The sequence below is a fragment of the Ylistrum balloti genome, unplaced genomic scaffold (assembly GCF_031769215.1).
Source record: "Ylistrum balloti isolate Yb309-2 unplaced genomic scaffold, AGI_CSIRO_Ybal_v1 Utg370856, whole genome shotgun sequence".
Taxonomy (NCBI): domain Eukaryota; kingdom Metazoa; phylum Mollusca; class Bivalvia; order Pectinida; family Pectinidae; genus Ylistrum; species Ylistrum balloti.
This window is the reverse complement of record NW_026782491.1, coordinates 352207-364607: the sequence shown is the minus strand read 5'-3', so window position 1 is coordinate 364607 and position 12401 is coordinate 352207. Positions and strand designations below refer to the sequence as shown.

Genomic DNA, 12401 nt, shown 5'->3' with positions numbered 1-12401 from the left:
AAAAACAAACATGATGAAACATAGCTTGCCTATTGATTATATGTCTAGATGAAAAAGTAATATGTCACAAATAGGCTTTCATATATTTTACTATCTCGTCGAGGGTTTCCCCCTTTCAGCGTATTTTTCAGTGTATACTACTTAGCCCTGACCCTAGTAGATCCTGCTTCTATACTTATGTAATTGTTTCTTAACAAAGCTACGTACTATAGAAGGCTGTGACAAAAACTGGGTCACTATAACTGACTGTGTACACATTCAACGTGTGCAACAACTGCGCAGATATTGAAGTAGTTCATAGGCAACAGTATATTGTTGACTGCAGAAAACACTTTATAGTCTACAACTTGTCAAGTAAGTAACCAGCTTTTACATATCAACATCCTCAGAAGTAGGATTCTTCATGTGTGTACAGATAAAAATAGTAATGCTTTACATTTTTGATGAGGAAAATAGGTTTGAAGTGTTTCTTTTTTTAAAGTGAATATTTGATATGTTGATAATCTGATGAATGAACCTACTTAGGATGCCATTAAGACTATGTGGGAGATGCAACGTTCTATAACATAGAGATATATAGGTTAATAACATCTTTCAATACATGCAGTATTTGCACAATTTAGGAGAAAGATCACTCGGACTCTTTTCACCGACGGCGATGCAAAGTAATTATTTTTCATATCTTGACATGGCAAAGATCATTGCCGTATCATTATTTTACGCATGATCGCTCCTCTATGTTTATGTTCACTGGTAATACAACCAATCCCTCCATTTATCTGTGTATGTCTAGGATATGATATCAATTACCTTTTTACAAAGGGAAAAGTTTAATGTTGCTACCCACGTATATTTATCTTCCGGTGAACAACCAACACAACAACTTATGCATGCGTGCTCAATTACAAATTACAAAAAATGTACCTTTTGCAAACTAATAGACCTTGTAGGGCAACATAAATAATATTTTCGTCTTCTATTTTTTTCAGATAAATGTTTAGTAAATTTCGGCAAAATTGTGGATGGCTAACCATTAAATTTCAAATATCTAAATTGAAAAGAAAAAGAAGAAAATTATGTAGTACACGTACGTCATGTTAACATTTTTTTCCATTGAGGAAACAGAAACAGACAACAAACATATATCATTCATATTTGTTATGATTACCAATATATTGATGCGTGTGTGAGAATGACATTATATTTTTAATCGAACACGTGTTCGATAACACAGTGGTTGAAAAAATCGCCGCAAAATATTCTTGAAGGAGCTATGGGTAATTGCTGCAGAAATAATTAAGTTAACAATATCCATTTAAGTATTTATCTTGACTGATCATGAAATACTGTTGCCAAATTATAGAATTTGTTTCATTTACAGAATAACTGATGATATGGCGAGCCCACCCTCTGTCTCTATGCCCATTTTACATGTTCGTGGTAATCACTATGATGTCGGATACCATACTGGTGTTACGTTCCAGAATAGAATTAAGTTGTTCTACCAGAGTTCACTATTAGTTCAGGAGAAACTACTTCCGTTCTACTCCCAAAAACGTGGACGAGAAATAACAGAAATTTACCTCAGAGGGGCACGTGATCACTTCCCCAAGCTGATTCGTGAGGTACAAGGTATGGCCGATGGCGTGGGAATGGCATTTGAAGACATTTTTTTGCTTAATATTGCAAAGGAAGTTTATAATTGTCATTGTTATGAAATGGAAACTTGGCCCCCGGAATCTGATAACCTGGGATGTTCAGACATTATGATCAACACCCAGGCGGTGAAGCTGATAGGACACAATGAGGACTGTGATCCACAATCAAGAACCTCTGGCTACATTGTCAGTGCTCACGTCATAGAAGACTCCACTGACGAAAAGTTCACAACCTTTTCGTACCCCGGCAGTTTACCAGGCAATACGTTCGCTTTTAATCAGCATGGTATGATATTTGGATGCAATGGACTCTATCCCATAACAGCTATAGTCGGGGCGACTCCGAGATTTTTCCTGAACAGATCTATGATGGCTGCCAAAACCGCAGAACATGCGCTAGAAATTGGCAAGAACGTGGGAGGCGGATGTGCTGTCGGGTTTAATCTGAACATGGGGAACTGGAAAAATCTTGGTGATATGTGGGGGTTGGAAATAGGCCCCGGCGCGAATGAAGGCATGACCAATTTGCAAACATTTAAAGAACAGACCAAAGTCGACGATTCGCCATGTTATCTGCATAGCAACAATTACAAACATCTGAGCGTCAAGGAAATGGATAATTTGTCATCATCAACAGCTCGAATGGAACGTATGCTAGAGTTTAAACCGCCTTCGACACTGGAGGAAATGAAGACGATCCTGGGTGACACGAATAATGCTAAGTATCCAATTTATCGAACACCTAGGGCCACAGACAGTTCACAGACTGTAGCAACGGCATTGTTTGACCTTATTGACAGAAAGATGAATTTGTACATGGATAATCCCAAGTTTGCTTCATCACCCTTCCTCACTTTGTCTCTCGAATAGTTCATGTCTATAGATATCGACAACCTGGCGGACTGAATTTATCGAACGCAATCACATATATGGCCTGATTTTAAGCAGGCGCTGTTTGACAAGCAGGTGTTTGATTAGCAGGTTTATGTGTCTAAATACCTAAATCAACAAAATAATTCCGTACGTCATGTGCAAGTGACTTTTACCGATAGCTTTAAGCAAATAGAATGAAATGTTTACGATATGACAATGTCTGTTTTCTTTCAATTGAACGTGTTCGAATGATTGTGTTGGAAGACAACCATGGTTTCATTTATGTCATTGAGTCCTTGAAGATGTCACCAAAGACAAGGAGAAGAATTGAGAATATATAATTTAAAAGTCTCAGTTTAATAAATTATCGTTTTCAAGAAGAACTGCAAAAGTACCTAAGTGATTGGATAAACATTATCTTGTATTAGTTTCCACTTTTATTTGAGATTCATGAATCTCGATTGAGGCTCTATAAAATGAATAATTTTTTTCCTCATATCATAAAAGGAACACATATATTCCTTGTTATCGTCAGTATTTTATTCTTCATCATGCACGATAGAGCAATACTTCCTTATCTATTTTCTAATAAAGTGTATTACATTTTGAATAATTTAATCTTTGTAGAATATTCGTGTTTGTTTTTCATAGAATATTGAAGGTCATAACGATTTTTGTCACAGCGACCACCTTATATCAACACTTGATATGTTCTTTGCCGTTTGCTAACTGCTCAGTTTAAGATAATAACTAATTTTTTCTTTGTCGCATAACAAGTAGCAAGAATCAAATAGTCTGAAATTTTCTGTCTCTTGTATAGTTACCGACAAAAAGGAACATTACAGGATGTCATGAGAGACATAATGTATCAAACATGCTTAATTCCTCCTTGGAATGGATTCCTAAGTCAGACATCAGACGCATGAGCAACATAAAATTTACTATCTATAGGGGAAAGGGTTTCATCAATGTATTTACATATGAATTAAATGTTGATTTCAATTTCAATTTCAAAGATTTTTCATTGACATATAAATACATATCTGGCAAGGGAATTGGATGTCAGACAGAGCCTATGTAAGTTCTCTCCCACAAATATTGTTAAGATCACATTGGTACAAGACAAAAACATTAACATACAACATAATCATTAGATAATAATACTGCAATTATATACCAGGCAAGCAACTCCTACCTACCTAAATGTGTTACTATTTTAAGGATAACACTTGGATTCAGGGACTTCTTGGATTCAAATTTAAATTTATACTCAAAAATGGGGAAAAACATTATATTATTAATCACTAGGCTATATATTTGTAGATATTGTTGAGATTAAATGTCTTCACCTCATCAGATACAGGTCCAAAGTCCATTTCAGCAATACTAGCAACTGATGAGGTTCAGAAATAAAATCTCATCAAATAATTTACATTATGTAAAAGTATAAATCTGTGTTTATGTTTACACTTACTTCTTATATTCTACACTATATAGAAAAGTTTGCTTCCATACTTAATTAAATATAAATATATGTAATTATTGATACAATTCTGTATTAGAGCAAGGGTAACCAAAACGTAGAGAAGTTCCATAAGAGACCAAAAACGTAGAAAAGTTCCACCAGAGACCAGAAACGTAAGGAAATTCTACCACGGACCAGAAACGTTGAAAAGTTCCATTATGGAACAGCAACGTAGAGAAGTTCCGTCACGGACCCGAAACGTAGAGAAGTTCCACCAGGGACCTTAACGTAGCGAAAGTAGCTAGGGATCAGAAACATAGACAACTGGAAATAGAGACCAGAAATGCAGGGAAGTGTGGCTAGGTACAAGAAACGTAGCGAAGTGTAGCTAGGAATCAGAAACATAGAGAAGTGTGCTAGGGACCAAATATGCACAGAAATGTGACTTGGGGCCAGCAACGTAGAAAAGTGGAACCATAGACCAGAAATGTAGAGACGTTGGGCTAGGAAGCAGAAACGTAATGAAATTTGATCAGGAATATTGAAACTTTGAGAAGTGTACCTAAGGAAACGAAACTTACAGAATGGTTGCTAGGGACCAGAAACGTAGAGAAATGTAACTAATAGGGACAAAAACATTAAGCAGTGGGACTATAGGCCAGCATTGTAAGAATGACTAGAGACACGAAACGTAGAGAAGTGGGACCACAGACCAGAAGTATAAAGAAGAATGACTAGGGACACAAAACGCAGAGAAGTGGGACCACAGACCAGAAGTATAAAGAAGAACTACTAGGGACTGAAAACGTAGAAAAGTTAAACAAGAGATTAGAAACGTGAATGTCTGACCAGGAACCAGCAACGTACAGAACTGGCTAGGGACTGAAAACGTAGACACAATTCACTCAGGACCAGAAATGTAGAATAAATGGGACTAGGGATCAGATATGTCAAATAGTGGAACTAAGGACAAGAACTGTTGAGAATTGTTATTAGGGTCATTTGTACGTAGAGAAGTGTAAATACGGACCGGAAATACAGAAAAGTGCTGCTATGGACCGGATGTGTGATCAGGGACAAATTAGTGAATTGTGATTAAGGATTATACACTGACTCATCACGATTTAATTTCAAGTACTTTAAACAGCATAGACAGTCGATAACTACAACACTCTTATTTAACACGTAAAGTTAAATGGAACGTGATATTAACATCAATGATATAAAAGCCTAGCTTCAAAGGGTTAAAGTATGATGTTTAAGGTACTGATGCATGTCAATATAATACACATAGGTAATTCAAAACCACGTCAGGAAAATTGATAAACAAGATGTCTAGTCATGCTTATATAAGCACATCTTGATAATTGGAATTAAAAACGTGTTTACGAATATTCTTAAGAGTATTATGCACAAACGACTTTCCGAGTCTTAAAACTCATACATTGTGAAATTGGGTTTATCTCTTCTCATAGAGGACATTTTTCTCGAAGATATAAAGAATGTCTATCCATAGAATATGACTAATTAAGGCTATGTCTGTTATCGAAACCCTTCTTCTTATGATTTGATGAAATGAGATTTACTGAAATGAAAATATTTGCCTAAATATGTTTTTAGATATCATTAGCATGAGAAACGTAAGTTTTACTTAAACTTTTTGGTATTCCTCATGTTTCTACTTTTGATTTGGTTGGTAAAAGGATATGATTTTAGTAAGTACGAGTATGTGCGAATAAAATAAGACATAGTAACACGTTACTACTGTAATACTTTCATTGCTTCTGTTATCTTGGTTCCCAGGGATTTCAACATGTCTGTGTACTGTTCGTCAACTTTTCCAGTTTTCGAATTCGTTTTTTGGGAATAATTCAATATTTCCTTTTTCATATATTTGAAATAAGATGTAAAAGATGTTTTTTCTCTCTATTTTTGTTTTGTTTTCCTTACACGATGAGATGTGTCATCGAAAGTTTTGATGAGTTTGCAACTAAGGCTTTAGACACTGAGAGCACAACAAAGTCTCCTTTGTTACAAACACAATAATTCTAGCAATACTCCTATGTGTCCTTGATATTCCTCGTTAGATAGGGTATAAGCCAGCACTTTGTTGCTCAAATAGTCGAGTTCAATTACTTCATGTTTTCATGAAATTCATTAATATTGGAAAAGCCATGATGAAGAAGACTAATTGAATTATTATCATTTCTTCAACTATTTCGGTTAATATTACGTTGGAGATATTGTACTAATTTGATAGTGCCTGAAAACTAAAAACTAGCTTCAGTGAATCTTCGAAACTGTGCATGAAAACTAAAAACTGGCTTCAGTAAAGCTCTGAAACTGTGTCTGAAAACTAAAAACTAGCTTCACTGAAGGTTATATCCATTAGTGTTGACATGGTGTGAAGCTTCCCGTGGTATTTGCTGAAACTTGTCTTACTTCTTAAACAGGTATACATGCTTAACTTATATATCTACCCACAAAATTATGCACTAGCTGAAATATACTATTAAAGGTTGATATTTACTGACAACAAAGTAAACTTGCTAAAATATACTATTATACTTTAATATTTACTAACAACGATGTACACTGGCTAAAAGATACTATTTTACATTGGGACGCATACTTCTAATTGTAAGCGAGAATATTATCTAAGCAAATAATGTTGCTTTTCCATGTGTTCTTGGAACTAACCATATCTGATTTAGTTTCCGCTGAAAAGATATAATTTGTTAAGGACAATTTTCTTAAATCTAATGTAAAACACTGTTTTAATTTATCTGATCTCTGATTAACTGAATTTTTATTTCATAATATCTTGACAGGCCACCTCATTTTTTGTAGCAATAATGGGCAAAGGTTAATCTAAATGTTTAAAATCTGACACTGGTATCGGATGCGTGAGTCAAATAATGCGAATTCCACAATAAAATTAATACCATTTTATATACAACGGTGTTCTAGTGTAAGACAGGTTAAAAATATAAATTTTTCATAATCCTTAATCTATGAAGCAATTCTCCATAATGTCAATCCATATCTGTTTAAAGATCTGATAGAAATAAAAAAAAATATTGACCAGTCTAAAATGAACGTCACGAGCAGGGTTCGAACCTGCGCGGGAAGATCCCATTGGATTTCAAGTCCAACGCCTTAACCACTCGGCCATCGTGACATATACAATATATATATAGCAGCAACTTCACGTCACCTGTATATTGTAGGACGATAATTATTTGTAACACTGTAATTAGCATATTTGTAAAAGGTGACTTAATGTGAGAGGAACATATACGGATCTATTATCAACGGACATTTACAAAATGGAAATCAAACGAAGATCAACGCTTCTCTTACCACTTCATAGTATTGGATGTTCATGCAATAAATGCGCCAAAATTAGTACCTAATACGCCAATATTTATCAAGCCGAGTTAACCACTGTGTCAACAAATAGTTAACTAATCTAAACATTCAGTGTTACTTCATAGAGGTAGATGAACGTCTTATTTAACATCAAAAATCTAGGTCGAGAAATTGTGTTTTAGTATATACATACTTACAAGCCGGTATGACTTGATTTCAAAGCATTATGCTTCCATTCATAAAGGATCACATTTAAATGCATGGCTTTCAAATCCATATAATTTTAAAAGATAATTTTGTTGTTTTTACATTCTACTTATAAAAGAGAGTTGTTTTTCAGGTTGAAAAACATAACAATAACAATTGCTCTAATTGGTGTTCAAAATCTGTTAGGTGAGTTTGCATAATATATGTATTGACAGGCTAGAAGTTTTCAACACCAGTGATAAAGGATGCCAAAGAGAACCTTGTGTTACGATTCCATTCCCTGGTGTAGGTAGAAAGGGAATATTATCGTCTTCTTATAAAGTGGATGTTATCAACACCTGCAATATTTTACACCAGGAAGTTGCCCACCCTAATTACAAGGCAGGTATATGCCTGTAATTTCCCTCATTTAATCCAAACCTATTCAACTACATTGTACAAACAAACACTGCAACAGCTGAATTTAGATAACCTCAGAACTAGTCCTCCGTCAGTTTGTTCTTGTTCTACCTCTTCTTATAATTATGGACACATCCGTACCTCTGTTCATTTAAACGATTTTATATCCACAATCTACATTTTACCTATATATTGTCACATATGTTGATCGCGTATAATAGAACATATGTATGAAATCTATATTGATTCTAAATATACAAGACGTAAGACTGTACAAAAGACAAACAGTGAATAGCACCTTGTAATAAAAATCACACAGCTGTTTCATCCTTCTAGGACTTAGTATTTATATCGATAGCCAATGGTTAGGGCGTTATACTTGTGAGCAGATGGGATTTTTCGGTACAGGTTCGAATTCAGCTCGCGTTGTACTTTTAGACTAATCCGCCCTTTTAAAGAAAAAAACATTGTGCTCTCCGTCCAGTCAAATGGCACCCTAAAGAATACCAAATCCGTTCACTAATTCCAAAAGTTGGTACTCGGATCTGTCACCCATTCAGATGTTCACCATGCTCGACGTTGCTCTACATCGAAACATGGACACAGTCACAAAATCGAGATATTGGACTATGTAGCTAAAATATGAATATTCATGAAAACAATTCCAAGTGAGCACTTGCACGTTATCGATGTAATGTTTCCTTTCCATGGTTTTTATGCGATAGATGATATCCAAAACTATTTCTGGGATTGTGTCATAAGTGGCCTCCGGTTTCATGTAGTTAGCCATGATTTAATTCCTGTTTGTGTTTATAAAATTCTTAAATTTAAGCTTAAAGTTAAGCTTTAACATAATTGCGCTTAATTTGAGCTTAAACTTAAGCTACTTACTGTTTTACATGTTTATTCATACATGTAAGGGTAAATTAAAAATAATGAATGCATTTTGAAAACAATACTTTTACAAATTTGTAAATATGACAAAGGTATAAAGTACAAGTGAGAATGTAAAGAAATGCCCTGTATACATTTTAAAAGTACCTGATACGTTTCTTACATGTATGAAATTCCTTTCAAAACATTTATTTGTTGTATTGAAAATAAGAAAATCTGCATTGGTAATAATTGATTTTCTATACTTTATAGTAGACGGTAGAAGAGACATAGATTACATCAACAGATATGTTTATAAACTACATTACAATAACAACTGTAATAGAGAAATGGAAATTATTTAAACATTTTCCGCCGATTTCTGGTCATCAAAAGCCATCTTTTCCAAGTCAACTGTTAAAAATACTTAAAATATCTTTTTTTTTCAATGCTCAACTTTTTCCAAAGGAAAATATTTTAGGATGCCTGTCTATCAAGCAAATGTTTCAGACAATGTTGACATGATGGGATATAAGCTTCATGGAAAGCTCTTTTTTTATTTTTTAAGGCACAGATTCGAAACTATCAAAATTATACAATATCATCAGTGTAATACAAACAAAAATACTCCTAAAGAGGATGAAATTTCAAATTATCTACTTCATCATGAGTTTACCAATTTAATTTTTCATAATTGTATGAAGGTTTTGGTAATCGGATGATGTAATCAAGAAAAGTAACTCCCACAAGGCTACACTATAATGATACTCGTAACTCAAGTACACGCTTGGCTAGTCGTAATGTCACAACCTTACATGGGTATCAAAAGACGTGTACATTTTATCTGGAAGACATAGGTCATTTGGGATTTCCAGTCTTACGTGAACTGTAATGATGTTCTGAGCTGGCGAACATTTGAGAGTCATCAATAAGGAAGCTGATTACATTATAGCGGATGTTTAACGTAAATCAAACAGGATTTCTTGATCTTTTTGCTTGGTAAGAGACAATACTTAAAAAACATTGATTTAAACATGGCATCAGTTAGCAATGTTAAGGAACCTAAACTTCGTTGTTTGTTGTGTTCGAAGGTATATCAAGAACCGAGACTGCTGCCGTGTAAACATACATTTTGTGAGGAATGCCTTAGTTCCTATATCGAGTCTGTTGGACTACAATTAATCACATCAGGAAACCAATTTAACTGTCCAGCGTGCAAATGGTCGGTCAAAGTAACAGTGCAGGTATAAATGTCCTAAACAAACACACTGTGATGTTTGCCTTATTGACCAAGTTACTAAGATAGCCAACGCATGGTGCATGGAGTGTGGTGAGGCGTTATGTTCAGGTTGCTGTGACGTTCACAAGAAAGTGAGACTTACAAGGACACATGAAATTAAAGAACTCGACTATTTGAGCAACAAAGTGCTGGCTTACAGTCGTTCTAACGAGGAATGTCAAAAACACCCACGAGCAATGCTAGAATTATTCTGTTTGTATCACAGGGAACTGTGCTGTACTCTTTGTGTTCCAACACATCATAATGGCTGTAGAACCATCAGATATATTGAAGACATCGCGAAGCAAGTAGAAAAACACAAAGATAAAGTAGCATTTACGTCGGAATTTGAAAATATGAAAAAGGAAATACAAAGAATTTCGCAGCACGAAGCTTTGCAAACTGAAAGAGTTGACAAAGAGTACACAGACACATTGGCATCTATGGATAGCTTGATAACAAAAGCAAAGAACAAGTTAGATATGCTGCATGAATCTTTTTAGTCAAAAGTAAAAGCTAAATGGAATAAAATTCAGAGTGCAAAGAGAAACTCAAATGCTTCAGGTTAACCTGGAAAACTGTGTCAATTTAATGGCGACAATTTTAGATCACGCATCTGGTAGACAAATCTTCGTCATTCAGGAACAGATGAAGACTCAGCTAACGGCTCATGTTCATACTATAAAAACAACAGTAAAAGATTATAGAGAAACACAATTAATGTTTAGGAACGAGGATGCAGTATCAAACATCGCTCATTCAATCCTTGCTGTAGGTCTGACAAGGGAAGTCGAGTGCCTTTACTAGGATCGAAGAAATAATCGATTCACTAATGTTGAAACCAGAGTTGTCTCTGATCGAAGATCCGTAATCCACGTCCGACTTGCTATGTTCCCTTGTCATCATTCGTCCTATGGGGAGTCTTGATAGTGTGGATCTTATGATGACTGCGTAAAGTAAAAGAGTGTAAGTATTTTGCATCGCGACGGAATAGATATTTCTCTGAAGGGACGTTCCTCCCAGATGGTCAACTGGTGAGAGTTGATAGATTTCTTCCGGTGTGACGACAAGTACATGATAAATACATAACAAGGCTTCGTTTACGTCAACGATATTACTTACAGAGTGATGTAAGTAAAGACTGATACCAAAATACAAAAATATACTCTCAGTGGTGGTACTTTTGTCATCAACAGTGCTATTCCGCTGCCGCCTCAGACCATATCTACCTATTAAGTGGTACCGTGTTCATGACGATTACAATCTAGTTGAAAGTGACACCTTTATTCACATGGTCGGAATGTGCGCAACCCAAAAGAAACGTATACCTCGGACGGGAAACTGTGCGTATATAACTGTTTTAGTGAACTGCAGCGAATTTGTTACACGGACGGCGATTGTTTTATGTTCTACAAATACCAGAAAACAGAAACATCATTATAAATCTGACACTGGGTATTTCGTTTGACAGATCATATAACATAGATATATATTGTGGCAGCCCTGTATCTTTGGAACATCCGATATCAAAGGACAGACGGACAAGTCGTGTCCTTGTTCTTGATCAATGTGTTGACAAGATCATCTAACGTAAAAACAAAAAGGACCATTTGAGGTTTACGTTCTCCAGAATAACAAAAATGATTTTAATATATTAATAAACCAAAAGTTTTTAGATTAAATGATGTTACTTTTCCATGTGTTCTTGAAACTAACCATATCTGATTTAGTTTCCGCTGGAAAGGTATAATTTGGTAAGGACAATTTTCTTGAATATAATGTTAAACACTATTTTAATTGATCTTATCTCTGATTAACTGAATTTTTATTTCATGATATCTTGACAGGCCACCTCATGTATCGGCAACAACCTCTCTTGTAACAATAATTTGGATCCATATCTGTTTAAAGATCTGATAGAAATAAAAAAAAATATTGACCAGTCTAAAATGAACGTCACGAGCAGGGTTCGAACCTGCGCGGGAAGATCCCATTGGATTTCAAGTCCAACGCCTTAACCACTCGGCCATCGTGACATATATAAGATATATTTAGAGGCAAATTCACGTCACCTGTATATTATAGGACGATAATTATTTGTAACACTTACCTGTAATTAGCATATCTTTTTAAAGGGTGACTTAATGTGAAAGGAACATATACGGATCTGTTATCAACGGACATTTACAAAATGGAAATCAAACGAAGATCAACGCTTCTCTTACCACTTCATAGTATTGGATGTTCATACAATAAATGCGCCAAAATTAGTACC

General features: G+C 35.0%; 1 protein-coding gene and 2 non-coding genes across 3 annotated transcripts; 1 reads left to right on the top strand and 2 right to left on the bottom strand.

Moving 5' to 3' along the window:
- The first annotated feature begins 283 nt into the window (after positions 1–283).
- On the top strand, positions 284–3149 carry LOC132559106 (beta-alanyl-dopamine/carcinine hydrolase-like). The gene is made up of 2 exons (XM_060223715.1): positions 284–354; positions 1382–3149. The coding sequence occupies exon 2, from the start codon at positions 1395–1397 to the stop codon at positions 2526–2528; it is 1134 nt and encodes a 377-aa protein (XP_060079698.1). The 5' UTR covers positions 284–354; positions 1382–1394; the 3' UTR covers positions 2529–3149.
- A 3946-nt stretch (positions 3150–7095) lies between these two features.
- On the bottom strand, positions 7096–7177 carry Trnas-uga (transfer RNA serine (anticodon UGA)). The gene has a single exon. It is a non-coding gene; the product is annotated as a tRNA-Ser (tRNA).
- A 4903-nt stretch (positions 7178–12080) lies between these two features.
- On the bottom strand, positions 12081–12162 carry Trnas-uga (transfer RNA serine (anticodon UGA)). The gene has a single exon. It is a non-coding gene; the product is annotated as a tRNA-Ser (tRNA).
- Between the last annotated feature and the right edge of the window lie 239 nt (positions 12163–12401).